Genomic DNA, 23090 nt, shown 5'->3' on the forward strand with positions numbered 1-23090 from the left:
TCCTTTGAAAAAATTTCAGTACTCACGAGAACGGGATTAGGTAAAGAAACGTTGTTGCGTCGACGAGTCGAAGGGTTTGTCGTTTATTGTCCTGGTCGCTCGGCTCGTTTCTCGCAGCGCAGCGGTGGATTGTTACATCGTGCCTCGAAATATCGATGCATCGGGAGCCGTGAATACTTGAGAACGCGTTGCAGACGCCCTGCGCCACGGTGTTACAATGCGTCTGCATTTATTATTTAGCCGAGCACGTTGCGTAATAACGGAGTCTTGGACGCGCGGCTTACGTAAGCAAGCGGCAACCCCTGTCTGCATACTGCATTTCGCTGCAGTGTATCGCGCCGCGCCGCGCCGCGCCGTACACACCTGACCGGACAAAGGTGTGTCGCTGTGCGTAAATTCCAGGACTACAATGCATCGCAACGGAACGAAGAAAGAAACAGAGCTACCCGGATATATTTGTTCTTTCCTAAGGCATGCTGGTTCAATAGAATTCTGGGACGCTACTGAAAGAAAAAAAAAACGACAAGTCATCAGAGTATCGTCGACACGCGTAGGTATCGATTAGGACGAAAAGGAAAACGGGTTACTGGTGAACAAAATCCAGGACCGCGATAATACCCGGGGAAGCGCAACGCGTGCGCCACATTATTCGAGCATTTACGTGTTGGTGGTCGTTAATCATTAAACCGGGTGTAGCAACGATAGAAGGGAAGTTGCGAGATCAGAACGGGTCATGGGTAGAGGGACGATATAGACGAACAGAGAGAGAGAGAGAGAGAGAGAGAGGGGGGGTGTGGATGGAAGGGGTGAAAGTGGGACGATAATCGGAAGCTGGAGATGCCACGGCTCGATCCCCCTCCTCCGTCGATCCTCCCCGTTCAATTACCATCGTTCCGTCGTGCCGACGTTATTAGCATTACCGCGATTCCGTGGAAAGGCATCGTGATATGGCGTGCCGATAATTTCTCCCGGGCCTTTTCTTCTTCTCGGGACGAAGAATCCGCCGTGGGAGATTCTTCGGCGTTATCGGCGACGATCCATCCGTGCCCCCGACCGCCATTCAGGAGCACTGTTATGCGAACGGCGATCGGTATTGGAAACGCATCGGTTGCCCCACCTAAGAACCCGTGGCCCACGGCTAACGATAAGACCGAACGAACCGGTGATCTGCACCGAGGAATAAACGGCGGGTAAACGCGTCACGGTATCCTCCGATGTCTGGTCGCGGGGCGTGCGAGAATCGATCAGTAATTTTCCGAGTGCACGTTGGCGCCCGGAGACTTAACGGCTCTCGGAGTAATTGGCTAGGACTAATAAACGCCTTCGGCCCGGCCGTCCGGGGAGCGTCTTCCTGTTTCCGTGCAGTCGGGTGCACGTGCGTGGAGTCGCTGGAGCACGCAGACACTGGACAGAAACACGGGGCGACCGTCGAACCGACACCAAGAACACGTGCCGCTCCCATTTATCCCCGGGGTGGCCAATCACCGCGACGCCGCGTGATTGCGCGATATTCGTCGCGATCACTATGGACTACCCGACGAACACGTTTGCGTGCGCTCGCTCCTTTCTTTTTCTCGGAGACCGAGCCGCTAGCAATCTTCTTCGCACTCGATTCACCTCTTTGCCGTATTATCTCTCTCGCAACTACACTCGTCACAACGTCCTCGCACATTTTCCATTTAGCACGCAGAAAATCAAATTAACTTTTTTGCTCGATATCGAACAAACGCTTCCTAATTCTCATCTGGGCAATCTAAATTCGTCAGGCTTCCGAAACCTGTTACAGTAACTCCTGACGGACCTAACCGCAGCCCTACTCCCCTTTTTTCCTAATTCGACGTTCGAGTCCCTGCGCAATTTTTGTCATTTTTTCTCGGGTACTGTCCGAGAGGTCGATCCCTTATAAAATGTCTCGTAACGATGGAACAATGCCGGCTTTCGGGCATAATTAAATCCGGGAAAATTGACAGACTAGTACGGTTTCTTTGTTGTCGGGCAGAAATCGGGGAGTGTAGCTGAACGGGTTGGCCCGAGACGCGGAAAAGGTTTCGTTTCGAGGGTGGTGCGGGGGTGGCTTTGGCACCCCCGTAAATAGAATTTTCTGGCGTTTTGATCAAAGAGTCTGCCGCCGACCGACTCCGGCCGCCTGGGACTGCAGTATTCACGGAGCGTCGAGTCTAATGAGACTGGCAGATACTCGAGTCGCTGCGGTACGTGTCCCGAATCCATGGGAAAAAATCATTCGCGATACCCCCTCCCTCTGTGCGACGAGCCACCCCCGATTGTCTCCCACGAAACACCGACAAAAAGCGACGCCTGGGAGATTGGGACGCGCGTCTCGCCTCGATTCGGTCCGTTCGAATCTAGGCGCTGGACGAGCTAAAAAATTGTCGGGACTGCGGAAAGACGAGCTCTCTCTCTCTCTCTCTCTCTCTCTCCTCTTTGCGATCAAAAGCCATCGTTCCCGACGAATCCACTGGGTGAGTAATGGTGTTTCGATCGAAAAACAGGCGATTTCTTTTGATGAAGCATTCATTCTTGAATCCACGGGCTAATGGATCGATTGGATAGAACGGTGTTTCGAACATTATTAGATTATTTTTCCCGACAGTTTACATTTCACCGTGGTTTACGTATAATGAGGTAATCGAGCCGGAACAATTCCGAACATTTGAATAGAACGAAATCATGCTCATCGCCGAATGCCACCGTTTTGAAATTCTCTCGTACCGATGCCGGTGCATTAATATATCGCGTGTAAATATATATATATATCTATATACGTTCTCCTTTTATCCGGAAATGTTGAACAGAATACCCGGCTTACGCGTGCTATTCTTTCGGCTGGTTGCGCGGTAGGAAGAACGTCGTTTCGTGTTATCGTTTACTCGGATTAACAATATCTGCGAGCCGGGTAAGCATTGCGCCGGTTTCCCGTATACCGGTAGAGATTTCGGTAATAAAGCATCCGAGAGCGTTAAAGGGGAAAAGCTCGAGCAATTTTTCGGGAATATTTGCATTTAATTTCGGAGCGAGGTGATACGGCGACGAAACGCGACGCCACCGTTCGCGTTCCACCATGGCGGCGCTGATGCTCAATTAATGTTCCTAGAGCGTTCCGGATAAATCAAAGGCCAGCCGATCGTAAATCAATCGCAGTTAATTTATCGTCGCTATTGTTCCGTCGCGTAGCGTGAGACCTTCCCGTTAGAAATTTACCGGTTCCTAATTAGCGGTGCAAACATTTATGACAATGAACACCTAGTCGCAATATAACCCTAAGGTAGGGCGATCTAGGTCCGGTCGTGTTATCCGTTATACAATTATTAAATACAGGGTGTCCCAAAAGTAGGCTCGTGAAAACAACGAGAAACGTTTATAAATCAACCGATAGTTTAACAGAGAATTGGATGTATTAAATCAATAAATTGCACTCGGTAAACCATTCACAAAATTAACAGATGTAGTTAAACGTCGATTACAATGCAATTTTAAAGAATCTGACGCACACAATATGCTCTACGAACCACACGTTGTTAGATTCTGTCAATAAATCATTACCGACTGTTTGCTAGAATAACATTGGTATTTTCCGATGAAATGGGTGTTCTGTTATTTATGTATAATGTGATTTTATGCGCGCATCGTGGAATATTATCGAAATTCGATCTTGTGCCGCCACATTATTGAAACAGCGCAACAGTCGGTCGGAATCTTTCGGTTTCGCTTTGCGAGCCAGCGGGTTTAGGCGAACGAAACAAAAAGGAGGCAGAGGCTCGGAGCAGTTAGGCCAAGATGTTGCAAAATGTAATCGAGCTTCGTCCGCGGAAAGAAGTTTCGGAGTGTTCGTCCATTATTCGCGCGGAGCGAGAACGCTTAGCGGGAACGCGGCTGGCAGCGGGCTCTTCCGGGAGTAAAAGTTGAGGCGGCGTGCTCGAGTGCTCTCGGTAATTACCTAATTAGGAAACGAATTTAGTAATTAATTTGCTAACCGGATTACGGCGCGCGCTGCGCGAGAGTGCGTCAAGCATCGACGCCGCGCCGCGCCGTCATCGCGACGGATAACGCGGCGCTCGGTGCACAAACCGTCGACACGAAATTTCTCGCGATCCCTGAAATTATTTTTAATTACCCTGCCGATAAATCGTCGAGTTAGCTCTCGTGCTCGAGATCCGACGGTTGCCACCGCGCGGCGTCGGAATTTATTTTCCTCGGCGCGACGCGGCACTAGGAAAACGTCGAACAAAATCGCTCCGATAATGTCCGTCGATTAACGCCCCGAATGATTAATTTTTCCCGGCTACAACTTCGCCCTGAAAGCGCATGAATCATTCTGGATCATCGGGAAAGACAATCGCTTCTGTCCCATCACTCGGACACCGCTCAACAATTAATACACCACTCCGGAAAATTGGTGTAACGGTGACTATGAAAGAGGAAATTCCCGAATTTTCAGGAGCGTTGCGATTTCTGGTTGACCGAAATCTTAGGGGGCCAAGAACATGGCGGTCCGGGTTTGAACATGGCGAGCCCCTGGCACGATCGACCGGTCCACAATTTAATTAACCCCCGCGCATGGGACCGTCCCTGGACAGGGAAAGTGGAGGCTGGGAAAAAGGTAACAGAGTGCTCGGAACATAACAGAGCGTAGAAGGTAATGGAAGCGAGAGAAACAGAGAGATAGGGAGAGAGAGAGAGAGAGAGAGAGAGAGAAGAAGAAGGGAAACTGGCCGAGAGGACGCGGCCCGTTTAGTGTCGACCGAGGGTAGCCCGTTTTAATCAACTTTGCAAAAATATCCCCGGCGTTTGCCGGCGCTCGGTCATTAGGCCGAGCCTGATTTCCCACAAGGTCGCTCTTATATTTCTCCACGGTGTTTAGCTTTACCGTCGCTGTGCTGTACCATTCTGTGCCGTTTTGTGCCGTCCTGTGCCGTTTTTACGGCTGCACCGACAGCTGGACCACCGGACCTTTATTAATTTCTCTTGCCTTCGCGGCCTACGCTAATTAGTATTGCCATCGGCTCGATGCCACTAGAGAAATCGCTACGAGGCCCAATCGAAATTTTCTTCTGCGTTCCCAACGCGATAGATTCTCTGTCGAGCGAAGTATTGGTTTTATTTCACTCCTTTTCACTCGAGTCTGAAGCATAATTGGTCGAGGAGCGTCTCCGCATCATTTTCACGCGCGTTTTCCGTCAGCTTCACGGCAAAAGTGGTTCTCTAATGAAGAGAGAGGGTCCCTCCCGCTGAGAAAACGTTCTGGTTCTCCTGGTAGCTGGCGAGCGTATTTGGCTGAGACGTTGACAATCGACTCACGGCAGCGACGCAGAGGGGTCTCGTTTGCTAGATCTGGAAGCGTTTCAACGGGGGACGGAGCGTCGTTGCAGATTTTGACGGCGACGGGCCGGTACCTCGAGCACGTATTTAAACGGGAATGCAAATCCCGCAGCGAGTTTGCGGCGTTAAGACGTCGCGGACCGTGTACTTCACACGTGTAAGGCCGTCGTTGGATAATTACTGTCGCTCATCCGGGACATCCGGGCCGATTCGTGCTTCCGGTTGGAATTAGAAATTATGACACAAGACGCACCCCCCCCCCCCACCTTAACGAGATTTAAACTTGCCCGGTTGCAATTAGAACGTCGCGTCGGGGCCCTTCACCATAGGGAACAGTCGTCGAGATCCTATTCAAAATTCGCGCGAAGAGATTTCGACACGGTGTTTTCGATTTCACGAATTCCCCCGTTTTCCCACTATTTTAATTTTCATCCCGGCCGTTTCGTTTTATTTACTCGTCTTTTAATCTCGTTTCCTCCCCCCCCCCCTCTCTCTCTCATCGATTTCGTGCGCGCCAGTCATTTGGAAAAAAAGAAAAAAAAAGAAAAAACTCGGTCCGTTTGACAGCCGCCGGGCACACGAGTCCTGAGCGCGAAAGTAATCGAGCTGTGCGATGCGATGGATCTGGATTGCATTGAATCATCCGCGAACTGTCGATGCGACTGCCACCGGCCCTTTAATTAAATCGTTACCCGCGCTCTCGACACTTTCGAACCGTCTTCGAGGCTGTCGACGAATTTCTCAAACCTGTTCATCCAACCAGACTCTCTGTGGCACCGTTTCCCATTCAATCGACTAATAATTCTTCCACTGTGTTAACTATGTTGCACTTACTTTGGTCTCGTACCACGCCTATGCGTGCTCCAGCCTCCGAATCACTCATTTGACGGTAGTGGACTGCTAGCCAGCACCCCGAAGAGTCCTACAAAATCAAAGAATTAGAAGAGTAATGACAATTTGGAATTTGGTTTACAAGAATCTGTTGAGCAAAGATCAATGTTTGAACAGTGAACGTGTTAACAGGTTAACCGCTCGTTAATCGTGTGTTCAAGAAAGCAGCTTATTATCGCGTCGATATTAGCCCATTATTGGACTATTTCTCGTAACCATAAGCGCCCATTCGTTCCCGGTTCAGCCCGCGGGATAAACGCGTTAATTGTCCAGCGGTCAGGCGATCAAACACTTTTTACGAACGACGAGCGATTCCGTTTGAACGTGTTTGAACGCCTACAATGCCTGTTGAGCTTCAATCCGTCCTGAACAAAGGGCCAGAATTCTCGCTTGGAAAACGTTCCTCCATTGTTACGTCGACGGCGCGGCACGGCTGGAAGAAGAATCGCTAGTCGAAGCGAACACGTTTTAATTCCGCAAGCGGAATATCTCGATACAGTTGGCGGAAAATATATTAAGAATATCTTTCTTCTCGGCAAGTCAATTCCGGCACGCACCGCGACGCTTCTTTAACAAAGCCACCGCAAAGAATTGCGTTCCGTATATTATGTTTACCGTGGAGCGACAACAACGAGTGCAACCTCTCCTTTGACGTCTTCGGTGAAATCCGTTGATGAATCTGTTTCCAAGGACACGTGGACTTTATGGTTGAAGCGAGTGGATTAAAATAAATGATGAATAAATAGAGACGAGCTTGCGGGTGAACGAAAACGGTGGCAGGAGGGTTCGTCGGGCTGTTCTTCATCGCGAGAAAATGCCCGGCAGCGGAACGCCGGGTTTTTACCCTGGCCGGTATAAAAGCTGCTCTAGGCGGCTGCAGTTAAGCCTGACTTTGTACCGGTGCCAGGGATTTCAATTGAGGCCGCAAGCGGCTCGAGTTTTTCCTCCGGACCGTTTAAAGGCCAATATAGCGGCCGTTTGCTGCTCTGGCCCACGTCACTCCCGAACCCCCCCCCCCCCCCCCGCGATCATGCTCGATTTATTTTCTCGCGAGCATCCTCGAGTCTCCTGCCAACTGCTCCGATCTAATAACTATCAAACCGCTCGCGCGCTAGCCAGCTTCATATTTTCAACCGAAAACTTACTCAGCCTCCTCTCTCTCCCTCTCTCCCTCTCTCTCTCCCCCCCCCCCCCTCTCTCTCTCTCTCTCTCTCTCTCTCTCTCTCTCTCTCTCGTGGCAAATCACTATACGCCACGACTTTCGAAGGAATTTATTGACACCTACGAGATGGTACTCGTAGCTTTGACACTGATTCGAAGTAGGCTAGAATTTCTGGGAGCTTCGGGAGTGTGGAAGAACCTAACTTCTTCTTACAGTAGAGCAGAAATTCCTTGATTTTACTGTAATATTCCTTCGTTTTACAAAAGAACGAAATAAAGGGTGAAGTTCTCCGATAGACAGGAAGATACCTTGTATCAAAAAATAGATTAAAATGTTACTAATTCGAGTTGAGATGCCCATTTCCATTTTCAAGACGGAGTAACAAATCAGGTTCATTCAAGCCGACAAAGATAGATGCAGCAATGAAGTTGACATTTCGCTTCGGTCACTGGAATTTCCAGAATGAACCAACAATAAAAATTGCATCGAATCCATCGTCCCCTTTATCGAGCCACTCGCTTCGACGATTCCAGGTCTGAGAAGCTAATTAATCGAGCCAGGAAGTTCATCGCGGAAAAGATTCTATCGGATCGGAGAATCATAAATTGATCCAATATCAGTGACAGCTGCCGGCTGTTTGAAATCGGGAATCGGGAATCGGGAATCGGAATCGGCGCCGGAAACGTTCTATCGAGGGTCGAGAGAGCAGCACTCGTTTCGAGATCCCAACCGACGATACGAATCGAAAACAATTGACCGCGGTGAGCGGCGCGATTTCTATTAATTATTTCTCGTGACCGACGTCCGTGTATTTTGTGGATCGTTCGATCGGTTTCCAAAAATCGAGCCGTTTTCAACTTTCAAACTTCGCTAATGGAACAAGAAACTCGTACTGAATTATTATCGAAACGTCGATTCCCCCTCCTCTGTGTCACCTCGAAATCTATCTTTTAATGGTTAATATATTAGTCCGGGTCGTTGGTTCACGCTAATTTTAACCCTCGGCCGCTCCGCGTCTCGATTTGACACATTATTTGATTTGACACTATTTCCGCATAAATTCTATCCTCTATCCTTTATTTATTAACGACGCGAGTGATCTCGTTTAGGACACTGCACCCAACGGAAGCCTATTAGAATTTTCAATAATTACGCTGCACCAAGACCAACCTTACGCAGACAACGTCGCGCAGATCGTTCAGAATCGCGTTTATGGTCGTCCTCGAGGAAGAATCCGTCGGATTCCTGTGGTCGATGGACCGTGAGTCATCGGGAGGCTCCACAAGTGGCGGTTAGAGCACAATACGATGGAGAACGAGAAAGAAACGTGGTGGGTGGGAAGCGGGACGAGAGTGCGACGAGAACGGGACGGCTCGGTGCAACCCGGGGCCGCGTCAGAAATGCTATGAACAAACATTATTATGACCGTATTTTACGCTCCGCCGGGCTAACGTTCCCCTAACTAAGCTCATTCCACGACAAAGCTTATGCACTTTCGAGGATTTCTAGGTTAAACTGCTGCCTGGTCTCTTTCTGCCGGCGACTCGGGGTTGAACCCTGCACCCCTGCACCCCAGCACTTCTTCTTTTTCATTTCCTTGGCAACGCTCGAGAACGCTCCGTTGCGCGAAAGCGCCACTTTTCCTCATTTTTACATCTTCACCGAAGTAACGCAATAACAACCACCCTATCTCTCTCTCTCTCTCTCTCTCTCTCTCTCTCTCTCTGTCTGTCTCTCTATCTCTCTCTGTCTGTCTCTCTCTCTCTCTCTCTCTCTCTCTCTCTCTCTCTCTCTCTCTCTCTCTCTCTCTCTCTCTCTCTCTTTTTCTCCTCGAAGCCGAGGAGAAAACGAATCAACCCTCTTCCCTCTTTCCTTCTTCGCTTCATATTCATTTTTTAATGTATTGTACAAGGAACATCGTGTCGAGTCTTCCCCGTTTTTTTGAACGGTTCAAAACAACTGCTCGATTTCCCGAGAAGAAAAACTCACGAGTACACGGCCGGCCGAATTAACGCTGTAAGTTATCCGCTTGTTCGTACACCGGACTGAGAAAACAGAGGCTCCGAGGATACACGCCGGGACCGGTTGCGTTTTCCTGTTTTCCAACGTGCGTTTACCTCGGAGCACACCTGCGGCGAAGTTTGTCGGCACCGCGAAGTTCCGACGAGAGCGGCGCTTTTTCGAAAATTTTCCTCTCGCCGCTGGCCGTCTACTTGTGGCCGCGGTGAACCGAGCGATATAGCTCATTGTTACAATCGTTTAATCAAACCTCCTCCAAATTTTCAGAAATTACTCCGTTAGAATTCTTTTGTAATAATTTAATGAAACCGAATTTTATATGGCTCTGGAATTGTACGGTATATCGGAGCAGTGTGTTTGTCAGAAAGCACTTACTTGGTTGGTGTTGCAAAGCAAATTGGTTGGCCAAATGTTTCCTTATCCCGATTTGCAGTCGATCGCAGATACATGGCGCGGAGGATAGCGATGTACAACGGTGGATAACAACGTGGCAGCCACTCGCGGCGATTGTTTCGACACGGTCCATCGATTCTCTGCGAAGTCGAGGAAGAGGGGAGGAGAGCGGGTGGTCAGGATTCATCGTGAGACGACCTGATTCGTTGATTTAATTTGTCGAAAGGATCAAAGAGCCGGCAGACAAACTGGCTGGCAGACGCTCGAAGGAACGTCATATCCGGGGAGATTAAACCGTGGTCGAACTCTCGGTTAATCCTTGGTTGCGGATACAGCCGCATCGTTCTCTGTACCGATCCCTCGCTTCACGGAGCTTCCCTCTGTCCAGATTTTCTATGGGAGTCTCTCGTCGGGATCGTTCTCGGTTCGGCGAGCGCGGCAATTACGAAAACTCGCCCGGGGAACGCGAGTCTTCGTCCATCAAAACACAATGCTTCAGACATTTTCGTTCGATATTAGCGAAATTCGATCGAATCGAAACCCACCAAAAGGTTTCAAGACAGAAGTTTGAAGCACCTAGAAATACATATTTTTTCGCAACGATTGCCACGATACTTTAGAACCTACTGTGCCAATCAACCTCAAATTATCCAGACGGCTTCAGCACATATATATGGTTATCGTCGATACAGCAATTATGTCGAAACATAATTACTTTTAATTCAATTACTCCACGTTCGAAGCGCCCCCATTTATTTAATTTCGAATATTCGTCTAATTATTGCGTTCGAGAATTTGAGAAGCCGTGATAGAATGGTGTCGATAATTGTCGGTAAGTTAGAAATATTGAAATTGTCGTCGTTTCGTAGAAGAAAACCGAAGAAGGATAATACCGAGCTCGGCCTGTACGTTCGCAGGTCACTCGCGAAATAACCACGGCGATGGGGGAAAGTGCGAGTGAAATTCCTCGTGTCCGCAGGTGGCGTGGGTACACGTGGGCCGTCAGTTGTTGCTCACCATTCACACGCACGTGGTCGTGAAGATACCACGGTTCAAGGTGTCCCACGACAACCAGAAGACCTGGAACCTCCACATAAACAGCGTGCAGCAAGACGACCGGGGTTACTATATGTGTCAAGTGAACACGGTGCCCATGATAAGCCAGGTCGGCTTCCTTCAAGTCGTCGGTAAGCATATTTAATCTTGTTTCGACGGCTCAAGCCCAACCAACCGCGCAGCCAATTATTAAAGTTCGCGCGCGGCGAGAGAACGTTAAGTGCCTTAACGAAAATCCACCTTAAAGGGAGCGTTACCCACGAAACTTGCTCGACGTCCGACAGTCGAATCTTCCTTCGACGTTCCTTCAACTAAAATCATCTCGTCCCGAACTATCTCTTTCCGCGAGAGTTTCTTAATAGATCTTGGTTATTTTCGCAAACCGAAAATATTCTGTAACGATCGTGGGAAGCAAGAGATAATCATTTCGATACGTTGAAATATTCTTATGTTTTTCTCCTGTTTTACTGCTTTCTGTCTCGCCTAGTTTATTTAATCCTAGTGTATTATTGCAGTTATCGCTTAAATTCAATTGTGCCGAACAGCGTTCATTTTCGTATTCCGATTTTGCTTTCATCCTTTATGCATCGAATTATTCATAAATTCGAAGTGTTTTGCCGCAGATTTGTTATTAAATTCATTTATTTAATATTTTACGGGTAGTCCGATACGGACACGATAATTATGATTTTCAATGGAATTAATCCGGTATTAATTAATTCCTTACATTACTATGCAACTGTATGTACACGTAGATGTAATTAATAGCTGAACAGATATCGAAGAGGCATATTCATCTTTCTGTTCTTTCTCACATTTTCTATCAAGTCACGACTTGGAGATAATGATTTTTTAATGCAATCTCAAATAACCACGAAAACGACAGAACGTTGCGTGGCCAGGAACGGAAACAAAAGAGAACGCTCGTCGATTGAAAGCGGATTTTTGTGTAGTTTCGAAACTCCGCTTCGGAAAGTAGTTCTTGCCAAAATATTTGACGCGCGGTTTTATCGACCGAGCACGTTCCCCGCGCGATCTTGAAAGCTGTTCGCGCGCACTCTCCACGTCGATTTTCGTCACGTTCTAGACGGTTTATGAAACGGTTTTCAATTTCGACGGCACAGTATCCCCGTTCTCGTTGTTCTGTTTCAAGTGCCGCCGAACATATTGGACTCGCTGTCTACCGAGAGCTCGGTGGCGGTCCGGGAGAATCAGAACATCACGCTGACGTGCAAAGCGGACGGATACCCGACGCCGAAATTAATGTGGAAGCGAGAGGACGGCCAGGGCATAAGCATCAATCGACAGCAGAAAAGTGAGTCTCGATTGTTCCTGCTTTTACAGTCGACGCGCGGCCGGATCAACCGCGAAAAGTCGGTTTTAATCGGACGCCCGACGCTCTTTTCCATTCCACACCGTTGTTCGTGAAAAAAAAAAACCCCGATCGGAATAGACGAGTATCCGGTTTACTTTTGCAATCTATAAACACGATTCTAATTCTCTAAATATTCACATTTTCGTCTTTGAATTTCTTTGCGTTTATCCGGTACGCGGTACTCCTTTCGAATTTTAAAGGCGTACTTCTTCCCCGTCAGAAAAACTTGAAAAGCCGACTTCATTTTCGAATGGCAGAGTGTCAGCGTTGGACAGTGTGTAAGAAATTGCCAGCGATCCGGTTCGCTTTGAACGACCGTGGACGGATGCAAATCCCTGTTAAGATCCTGAATAATAACGATACACGTCAATTAATACTACGTTATTTCCCTTTATAATTCCCCGCGTTTCAGCTCGCTGGCCATCGGTCAATTTTTCCAATTAGCAAAAATCGAACGAGACGTCGGGGACAGGCGCGCGCCTATTCACCGTTCTGTGCATCGCGAAACATTTTATAACATTCGCACGGCTGCGTCCTCATTAGGGGATCGTCGGGACCGTTCCCGTCACCACCCCCACATACAACACGAAGAATCATGGATGTTAACAACAGTAACGAATACTTCGATACCGAGCGAGCGTATCGATCCTTGGCGATCAGACGTCCGAGAGTCTCGTTAATTAATTTTTGGACGGGCTAACAAAAACGCGAGGATATTTCGTTTTGCAAAATATCCGGTAAACCGTGATTCCTGTCCGATGCTCATTGATAGAGGGTTTTAATCAGATTCGGAAAAGGTAGAACGGCTTATTGAAATGCACGCGTGAAACGCTCAGTCGTACCGTCATACAATAATATCAGATAATTAATATGATTCGTTCAATGTTATTCAAATTTCCGCTCTCTCCATTGTTTCGCTGTTAGATCCGATAGACTCTCCCTTTGTTCCGAGAACAAACTCTTGCGTTGTGGTTCATTTAACAGTTGTTAGGATCGTTCTGTCGTTTACGATTTCCTAGAAAATAAAGAAAGTCTGACGAAATATTACAGTTTTGGAGGGAATGCGGTAGAAGAGTTACTCGATCACGGTGCTAGATTCGATCTTGATTATAATGGATCTTGATCGATGGATCACCTTAGATTGAGCTATTTACATGTAAAGCGTGTTGGGATAATAGAGACATCGGGCAGCGAAGGCTTGGATAAAATCGAGGTGTAACGAATAGATCTGTGGATCGACCGGATCGCGCATAGGGAAACGTATGGTCGGACGTTGGATATAATTCCGCGAACATCACCGGACGTCCTTGCGTTCCTTTGTTCCGTCCGGGATCGATGCCGCGAGTCAAACAATAAACGCGACAGTGTTTCCGGTAATTTCTCTAATGCAGCCGGACACGTAAATCCATTCTGGCCGGTGTGTTATTAGTAATGCGGTAATTACTCGTTCGCATGGCGCTGACCTCTTCGTAGCAGGCGCGTTTCACGTCGAATAAATCGGAGTCCTCGGTCGCATTATTCCGCGAGAACCGTCCAAGGCCTCTTACCGCGAACAAACGGTTCTAATCTGGCCAAGCGTGTCTCGGAATTGTTCGTATAATCTCGATTGAAAGGACCCCCTTAATCTGGTCCCGTGGACCGATCCTGCTTAATGAGTCCCCGCTCCTCTCGTTCCCAGCCACTCGAATCCCCGAAATATCCACCTAAAAGAGTAACTCCCAGCTTCCTGCAACCGTGTTCGCATCAACGGCAGAGTAGTTCGCCGATTCGATGCGTACACGGGGAATCGGCGTTTGCTTTGCTCTCTGGATCCACAGAAAATGAATAATTAACAGGGAATAGCCACGGTGTCTCCATCGAGACGCAGGACGCTCTGAACGCCCGGAGAAAAAATCCTGGCGACTGTATAAATCCTGTATAATGGGATTTTCCAGGTGAGAGGGTCGCAGCATATTTCGATTCCTCGCCGGACTGAAATGAAATGCAAAGAATCCGCAGGATGTGTTTAACGTTCCCATCGACTCGGCGATAAACTTCGAATGTTGTAGGACAGAGCGCGGACTGCATAAGACCGGTCGGAAAATTGGCCGACGGTTGCAGGTGGCTCGGTAATAAAGCACGATAAACTGTATAAGTCCCTCCTCGCGCCGACGCATTATTAGGAACGCAATTAGCCATTCTCCCTCTCGATTCTCCCTATTACCATTTCACGAAGATTCGCTTCTACCTCTCGACGTTCCTCTCCCCCCCCCCCCACTCCCCCTCTTCGATTCTCGCGATCCACGGGAGGGCCGGCAGATAAAAATAACTTGACTGGGATCGTATCAATTTCTCTTTAATTGAAATTTTAAATTACTTCCCGGCAGAGCTCCCGAATCGTATTTATTTCGGACGATATAGAACAGTTTACCGTCCCCTTCGCGCACCCCCGTTGTTTCGTCTGGCTTCCAGACATTTCGTTTGAAACTCCCCGAAACTTGAACAGGCTTGATTGTTTCGATGCGTGCCAGCACGAGACAGACGAAATCCAGATATCTTGGCTCACAGACGAACCGTAAAGTTGCTCCTGTCGGAAATTGCGGCATAAATCGATACGTTAGTTTACACTAGGCTGGCGGTTCGATTTTGTTCGGAACGAGAATTGCAAATGAACCAGCTTAAAAGATGACTCTTTCGATGAAGCCCAAGGTGCCTCGATCCGTGGCAAGAACGAACAGATGAAATAGAAAACTGTGAAGGCATTAGAATAGTCTACTTCTGTTTCTTCGATCGAAGTTTCAGAAGCTGGATTGACCTTCTCGCGCGAGACTTTTCGATTTTCCGGGTTTCGAGGCAGCTTTTTCACGGAAAATCTGCGAGTTGCGCTCGCCGGCAAGCTGCCGCGAGGTCTCGACGTAAATCTGTGGGTAAGTTAGGGATTCTGGACCCGTGTTATCTCGTGATCCGCGTGGTTGTCGACTTTACACGTCGGTGTTCGAGTCCCGATGGCTCGAGGTCGGAATTGCACACGATCCGTGAGAAAATTCCCGATGGGCTCGTCGCCCGCGAACTAATGCAATGAACCGCGATAAACTATACCGGGCTTCGCGTATCCACCACCAACCCCCCCCCCTACACTTTCACCCTATCGCTATCATCGTTTCGTTGCCGTGTTATTAATGCAATTGCGCGTTCCCGCGAACGTGACTGTTGAACGTGCGGGATGCATTTCCCCGGATGCACAATGCAATCGGTCGACGAGACGTATTCGCAACGCGCGTTTCCTTTTACGACGAAGACGTACGTTCGTTGTCTGCTCCCGAACACCGGAAGATTGGCTTCTGACCGACAGTACTTTTTACCTATCAAATCAGTATTTATCGAGTAGAAGCGCTTATTGTAGTCTTCATAAAAAATTCGATGGAAATAGAGTAAAAGAGAGGAAGAACATTCCTGAATATCACTGTGTTGGATTAAAGTGTGCAGCTAAATGGACGCGGTATCGTTGGAGGATCTTTTGTGTAACTGTTACGCGAGGGTTAAAAATGACGGAAGAACAATTAGAGGACGCGGCGGCGGTGATCGATGGTTTCCTAGATCAACATTTCACCATTTCGCTGAAATGTTGGTAGAGTAATCAACGATTTTATCGTTAGACCGGTGTTCTAATCGAATAAGGTTAATAACCTGGAAGGAGCGAATAGCCGGGCAGTAATTAGACCCGAGGGAAGAAACGGTGTTTCGAAAATTGAAAACGATCGAGTCGAACGATCAAATATACAAACGAAAATTCCGACTTCTTCTCTCGGCTGGAAAGAGACAGGAAAAAAAGGCAGAAAGTGGATTAGCCGAGTCAGATTTTCGCGAAGAAAACGATTCGAAGGAAGCGGCGTCCAAAAGCTTTTTACTCGAGCTATCTGCTTCTTAAATATTGTAGAGATTAATCTACTCGGGAACGGCTGGCGCGCTGCTCGTGCAACGTGGCCGCCTGTCAGTGGTCCTCGGGGCTTGTGGTGGGGGCAATTGGTGGGCGGAGCCGAGAGCAGACCAGTGGCGGAGGCACGAGAATTATGCGTACACATGACGGCTATGAAATATTCACGGGACTCTGAGGATTCGCGATTCTCTGATGAGATTACACGCCGTTTGCTAAACAGACTGGCTCGCAGCTGGTTTAAACACGAAGCGGGCTATTTTTCACGGCTGCGATAATCCGCTCGATGAAAATTCTAATTTTCTGCTTACCCGTGTCACAGCATCGTGACGATTCTCGCTAGTTTCGAATTATTCGGTTGCTAAAAATGCAATCTCGCGATCGATGGGACAAAGCGAGAAGACAGAGAGCGGATGGCTCCGAGCGACGAAACTTCGACAACGTGTAGCAAAAAGCCCGATGTTTCGCGGAACGAAGAGCCGGTCGAACTTTTTTACAACGTTCTAAATGTCCGGCGTAATCTACTTAAAAGTTTAATGTCCCCCGAAGGGTGCACGGCCGGGAGCTGGGCCGGTAATTCCGCGGGCCAAGTTGTCCGACTTTCGAGAGTCCTCGAGGACTCTGTGTCATCATAAAACTAGATGGATTAAAACCGGTCGCCGGTGTACAGATCGGACGGTCCTACGGGAAACCGGCGGACATCGGAGCATTCGGATGTCAGGATGTCCCAGGTGGCCCGGACATTAGCTCGTCGCCAACGTTGGCAACGTGCACGTGAACCGACCGCCGCACTATCGGGATGACGGAGCTGCTGTGGTTTTGGCCACCGACGAGCCGACGCGACAGTGCCGTAGAAGCAGCCTAAACGCGCCAGAAAGTCTCTTCTGTGGAAGTGGAAGAGGAACGTTTTATACAGACAGCGAGTTCGATACCAGGGCAATCACTTATCTTATTAGAATTCACCGTTCGACCTATCTACAAACATTTTGATTACTTGCTTGCGAGACATTTCGACTGGCCGAGATAAAGGTAACACCCTGTATAATGCCAAGCGTAAAATGGATTTTTTCCACGACAAGCGCAACTCTCGCAAGCCTAAAAGCTCAGTGACGTTCTCCAAACCCCCCCCCCCCCCGTAGCTTTCCGATAGGTGCTCGTTCGACGTTGAATTCGCAATCCTCTTATAACGCGAAAGTTCAACTATTCCTGGACAACTCCTACCGATCGGCTCTCTCGTAGGCATGCCAGCCCGCAAAAACCCCTGGTGTTTCCCTTTTTATAGGGAAAAGCTGACGACCGGCCGCGTAAAACCCCGAATAGCCATTTTTATTATTCCCATCGGAAAATACAAGCTCGACGAATAATCCTCGATGGTGGTAAACACGGTTTTTTATTCTTTGTTTTACCGCAGTGCCGGTAATCACTTTTATTCCGACAGAAATATCGAACGAAAAGCGAGAACTGTCCGGAGCAGGCTGCCATTAAAATTTTTGTCAAAATCGAACGGATCGACGTTCTGCCTGAAAAATCACCAAGAAGGACCCTGTTTCGTTGGTTGCTTCATTTTCAGAAATAGCCTCTCGTTTATTTGCCCTTGTTAACCCTACATTTCTGAAACACGTTTGACCAACAAATGGGTTATAATTTGTTCGTCAGCTTCGTTCGAGAGAAAGCACATCTCGCTGTCGCGTCGCGTCGCGTCGAATTCCTCGGGCCACAGGAAAGCCGAGCGGTTTCCGTACAAGTTTCGTCGGCCATCGTCGGAAGTAGCTTTCACCGAAACGGGAAACGGCCGGTTCCTCGTAGGGGAATAAACGACGATCATTCGAGCGAGGCCGATAAAACATTCGGGATCCCCTTCCTGTTTATGGCTCGGCCGAAAATCCCGGGGGCAGAAGAGACGACGCGCATTGCTCTCTCGCGTGGTCCATCCGATTCGGTTAATTCCATGGGATGGCGGTCGCCGATTCCTTGAACGACCACGGGGAGATACGGCTTCCTGTATTATCTGGAAAGAGGTCCCGGAGTCGACGAAGGCCCCGACGGCGACGACGGCGGCGGTTGCGGCATCTCCACGCTCCGCTCCGAATTCCGGCAACGATCGAATCCCGATCCCACGTAATCTTCCAGATGGACGATTCAGTTCAACGGTGTTTACTTGCACGAAACAGGATGGCGTTGAATTTCCGATAATCCTGCCGAGCTCGCCCCACCAAGGCAAGTTACGAGCTTTTTCCCCAACGTTGTCGTCGTCGTCGTCGTCGTCGTCGTCCTCGTCGTCGTCGTCGTCGTCGTCGTCGTCGTTATCCGGATGCGCCGCCTCGATTCCTTTTTCAACGAGTGTACCACCCGCCGCCATCCAAAAAGGGATCCCCGTCGACGTCGGTCTCAAAATTCTACCCGTCAATCGACGGTTTACCCTTCTTTCACTAATTGGATTTTTCTCGCGATCGGTTCCATAATCGCGACACGAATTTCCATCGAGGAGAGTTAGGGAAGGTAAACAAACCCACGTGGCAGTTGTTCGAGGTTGACAAAGTTGGTGTTATTTATTTTCTCGGATAGTTGACAGACGTGGCGAGATGATGCTTTGTTTGTCTATCCTAACTCGTATTGTGTGGATCGAGTATACGGAGTTATAGGATTCCAAGCTATGGGATCTCTCACAGTTGTTCACTTTCTGCCGACTGATACTTGTACGTTTGACGTTCTCGTCCATCTTTACCCTACGTTGTATTCACTTAGAAGAAATATTTTCGGAATTTTCGGACAAGCATCGGTCGGATTGGGAGGGATCCCGTGGAATCGCGAATGATTCCTAGGTGGTTAGGGCCCTCGTGGCAGTGGCGAGTCGTTCGATGTCAAAAGTTGCGGGGTAGCATAACGGGTGCGGCCCCCGCGGCGCTTTTAACGGGAGCGAGCTTTCAACGGGAGCTTTTGAGCCCGGTTCGAGGTAAATCTGTTGACAGCGGCCGGCACGGTGGAGCTTCCGCCGGGCAAAGGCAGGTTTACCAGCTAGCGGACAAAGTTGAAAGGGTTCCCAGTCGATGGGGCGATTTGGCAGAAGAAGAGAAAGGGAAAGGCAGAGAGAGAGAGAGAGAGAGAGAGAGAGAGTCGCGCAGTCGTCAGGCCGTCCGCAGCTGTGTCTTCATTCATCGCGTCGTCGTTCCGGCCGTCGCTCCGCGCCGCGCCGCGCCGGAGAGCTTTGACGGTATCCCGGTTGAAAAAAGCTCACTGGCAAACACGCCAGACGATTTTAAATTTCTTTCGCGACGTGTCTCTCTGTCCCCCTGTCCAACCCTCCGGCCCATTCTCCGCGTATTTACGCTTTTCCTCCGCGCGCTTTGCGGAAAGCGGCTCGCTTTAATTAGCAGAAATTAGCAGAAGACGAGAAAGCGGAGAGTCTCCTCGCTCGCGCGCGACTCGCGACAAGGTGATCCGCTTCTACGACTTCAGATTTCCCTTAAAAAGCCCTAGACTCTAGACCAGTGATAAAAGTCCCTGAAAAGGTCCCTTCTAAATCTGGGCAATTTTTAAATATTCCTCAGTCGGTACAGGGTGCATATGTCGGGTTCGAGGGTTTAATTGCAAGTAGAAAAGCCACGGGAATCGTCGAGTTCCTTGTTCCTTCGGCTTGAACGGTCACTCGTCCCGCAGCATTCGCCGCGAGGCTTTTCTCGAGGCTCTACTCGAGCCCCAGCACGCTTCGGATTTCTTCCGATGGATCCCCATTGTCCCAGAACGTCTTCGCGAACAAGATCGAGATCCTGTTGTCGCGTCTAGTGCCAGCATCGGGACGAGCCACCATGGCCGAGGATTTTTAATGTCTATTTTGATCCGGAGCCATACGGTACAGTCCCATACTCAATTTTGATTCAGAGTTAACAACTTCGGAGTGTCCACTTCAAGTAATTAGTTATTTGTAGATAACTAGCTAAATTTCTAAAGAAGAATGGTGACAAACACTGTAGTTTCAAGCACAATTGCGTGGCTACGGTCGAAAGACCGGATCGAACGATCTAGCTAAAGCATTCTTCGTCTCGATTCGGTTTCGGGATGGAACTTAAACACTGCGAGTCATCAGGAATTTACAAAGTGGCCGATGAAGATTGAATTCCAAGTTGGTCCACGTTTTCCCGGTCCCAGAGGAAGTAATTAATGCGATCTGCTGGCAACACGCCGCTTACCCGTGGCCCCGGTAAACGCAAACAAAAGTTCTTTCATTCCCTTAATTCACCGGTCGCGCAAGTTTCGAGAATGGCCGCTCGCGCACAGATGTAAGATAACTCGGCAATTATTCACCGGCGTGGCACTGGCATAGCGTGGCGTGCAACAACGTTCGAAACAATCGAGCTTATGGAGGCCTGGCTCGTTTCGGTATAGTCAAAGCGCCATTAGCTCCCGAGCCCGGAGCCGCGGACCACTTTATTAATTATCGAGCTTACCGTCGATCGACGGTCCTTCTCTTATTCGACGAGATTATGCCGGTCGAATGCCGGCGTCCTTTGACCGGGACCCTTAGCTCGCACGCTGATTCCCAGACATCCCGTGAAAATTGCCCCCTATTTGCACGATTAACCCGAATTCTGCCAATTATCGTTAATGACCGGCCGTGAATGTCCGTTTCATTTGCTGATCCCGCGCGATCCGTTTGCTGAACTGTCAATGGAGACCGAGCCTCGAAACGGTGCACTTCAACCGGCTGTTTGGAGGATCTTGTTTATGCTGGTGAATGCCCTGAACGATCGCAGTGCGCTTAGACCAACCGGATGTCATGATTTTTCGTCAAATATTCCAACAGAAAACCTCGCGGATATCGTCTACTTTTCTACTGATTTCGCGCAGGAAATGCTTGCACGCGTTTCTCAAGAGTGTCCAAACCAAAAGACTCGTTCTCTCGACATGAAATCGTGCTGGTCCACATCCTAAATGAATCAAGCGTATACAGGGTGGTCCATAATTCAACGATGCCACACATTTCACATTCCTGGATTCGCGATTGCAGCCAACGAGATGAGCACCTTTTTTTTTGAAAAAGAAATGAAAAATAGCAGACACTCGGAAGTCGGCATTTCCCGACAGAAAACCAACGCGATAAATCCTAATAAACGTTCCGGCAGCAGCAGTTTCGCGATTCAAAGTGATTCCGTGTAACAAGCGTGACAAACGGGTCTCCTGAATCCGTGACAGACCGCTTCCGGCCGCGGTCGGGTCCGGCAAACAGCGCCGTGGAAATCGAACAAAGTGAATTTATAGCGGAGAATTAAATAAACAACGGGACGAAAGAGCAATCGAATATCTGCGGGGCGCGCGCGCAAGCACGCTCGTGTTCGCCGACCGACATCGTATGTACACACTGCGTAAACATCATAAGCGTCTACAGAGAGAGGTAACGATGACTGCGTCTACAAATATTGATTGTTCCGACTATTAACTATCAAGCGGGCGAACAACAATCACGATTTTTCCGGGCCGGGCCGGGCCGTTTTCTCACAGGGAGAGGGTATTGGCCGCGATATGTGACGTAGTCCTGCGACAACTAATAACTTTATTATCTGTACAGACGCAAAAGAATCTTTCAAATGTTACAAAAAAATGTAGGAAACAGTAGTTGGAATATTTTCGGGGTTGTCATCCCGCGATCTCCCGTCTACAGCGAGCTCGATCGATCTAGAGCATCCACGGTTTTCGGACGCCAAACCGTCGGGAATTAGCGAACGAATTAGCCTCCTCTTGAATGGGCTCGACTTCCCTCGCGTTCCTCGTTCTTTTTCGCGGCAGAGTTTCCTCGATTTCCGATCCGCGCGACACCCGCGATTATTCGCGCACGAGCTTTTCGTCCATCATTGCGGAACTGCGACATTTAATTAAGCCCGGCCGTGGATGCCGCGATATTGCGACACGCGTCGCGACGCCCCGCTCTCCTCGCCGAGAGCAATATTGACACGATCGGAACGCACCAGCGGCATCGGTATTTATGCGCAAATACGAGCGTCGCGCAATGAATAGAATGAAGTATTATAGATATTGCCCGCGCCCGGATTAATCCCGCGCGCGTGTTTACACGCCTGCCGTCACGGCGTTCTCTTCATTTTTTAAATGCATCCGCTTCCGGTCCTCGTTCCCCTCGCCGCTCGATCGTCGAATTTTTAAGCGAACACTACCGCCGATACTTTTTGGAGCACGAGCGGACTTTCGAATTTTAACGATTTCCGTCGTTCACCGCGAACCACGGACGGCTCTCGCTAGTTTACAGTAATCGACGAGAATGGATAAACATTGCACGTATCGTACGTTTACATTCTGTAAACACATCGGTCTCGCTTATAATTACGTCGTGGCTGATTTTATACATAATGCAGGCAGACGTTAATCGCGGTGCCAGATTAATTACGCGAATGAATCTGTTTTTGCGGAAGCAAGCCGCAAATCCGATCCACGGTTCGATCGGGCTTCTATTTTATTTATAGCCTAATTGAGAAGTTTATCCGGATTGAAATGAAACGAATTGGAGCCACCGGTGTGCTCGGTTACAGTTCAAGGAAACAAAAGCATAAGAGGAAAGGGTTCGTCGGCGAGCAACCGGCGCGGACAAACCGAGAGCCGATTGATCGACCCGCGAGCAAGAGGTGACGGGAACGTGTTCCGAATCGAATTTAATTTCCGCGGAGCCATTAGCCGTTTCGAGCTGCACTTCCAACTTGGACTTTTGAACGACGCTATGGCTCGCAAAGTGCCGGTTTCTATGGTCTGTACTCGGTCGACGGTCGACGGTCGACGGTCGACGGTCGCCGACGTAGAGATGCCTGCCTCCGATGCATAACGAGCGGCGACGTCCAACACCTAATGTCGTTCGACGGGAGATAGCACGAGATGAAGTTTCGTGTATCGCGAACTTTACGGGATCGTTAAAAGTTTCGCAAACGATGCGAAATCGGGCCGGT

The 23090-nt window shown here is 49.0% G+C and overlaps 1 protein-coding gene across 2 annotated transcripts in view; it reads left to right on the forward strand.

Annotated features, from left to right (window-relative positions):
- Positions 1 to 23090, forward strand: part of LOC143362195 (lachesin) — a 235587-nt gene that overhangs the window by 162801 nt on the left and 49696 nt on the right. For both annotated transcript variants that reach the window (XM_076802149.1, XM_076802150.1), the window contains 2 exons: positions 10782 to 10989; positions 12012 to 12173. In XM_076802149.1, coding sequence (XP_076658264.1) covers positions 10782 to 10989; positions 12012 to 12173 — 370 coding nt within the window. The remainder of the gene's footprint in view (positions 1 to 10781; positions 10990 to 12011; positions 12174 to 23090) is intronic.

Source organism: Halictus rubicundus, chromosome 16 (genome assembly GCF_050948215.1).
Source record: "Halictus rubicundus isolate RS-2024b chromosome 16, iyHalRubi1_principal, whole genome shotgun sequence".
Classification (NCBI taxonomy): Eukaryota; Metazoa; Arthropoda; class Insecta; order Hymenoptera; family Halictidae; genus Halictus; species Halictus rubicundus.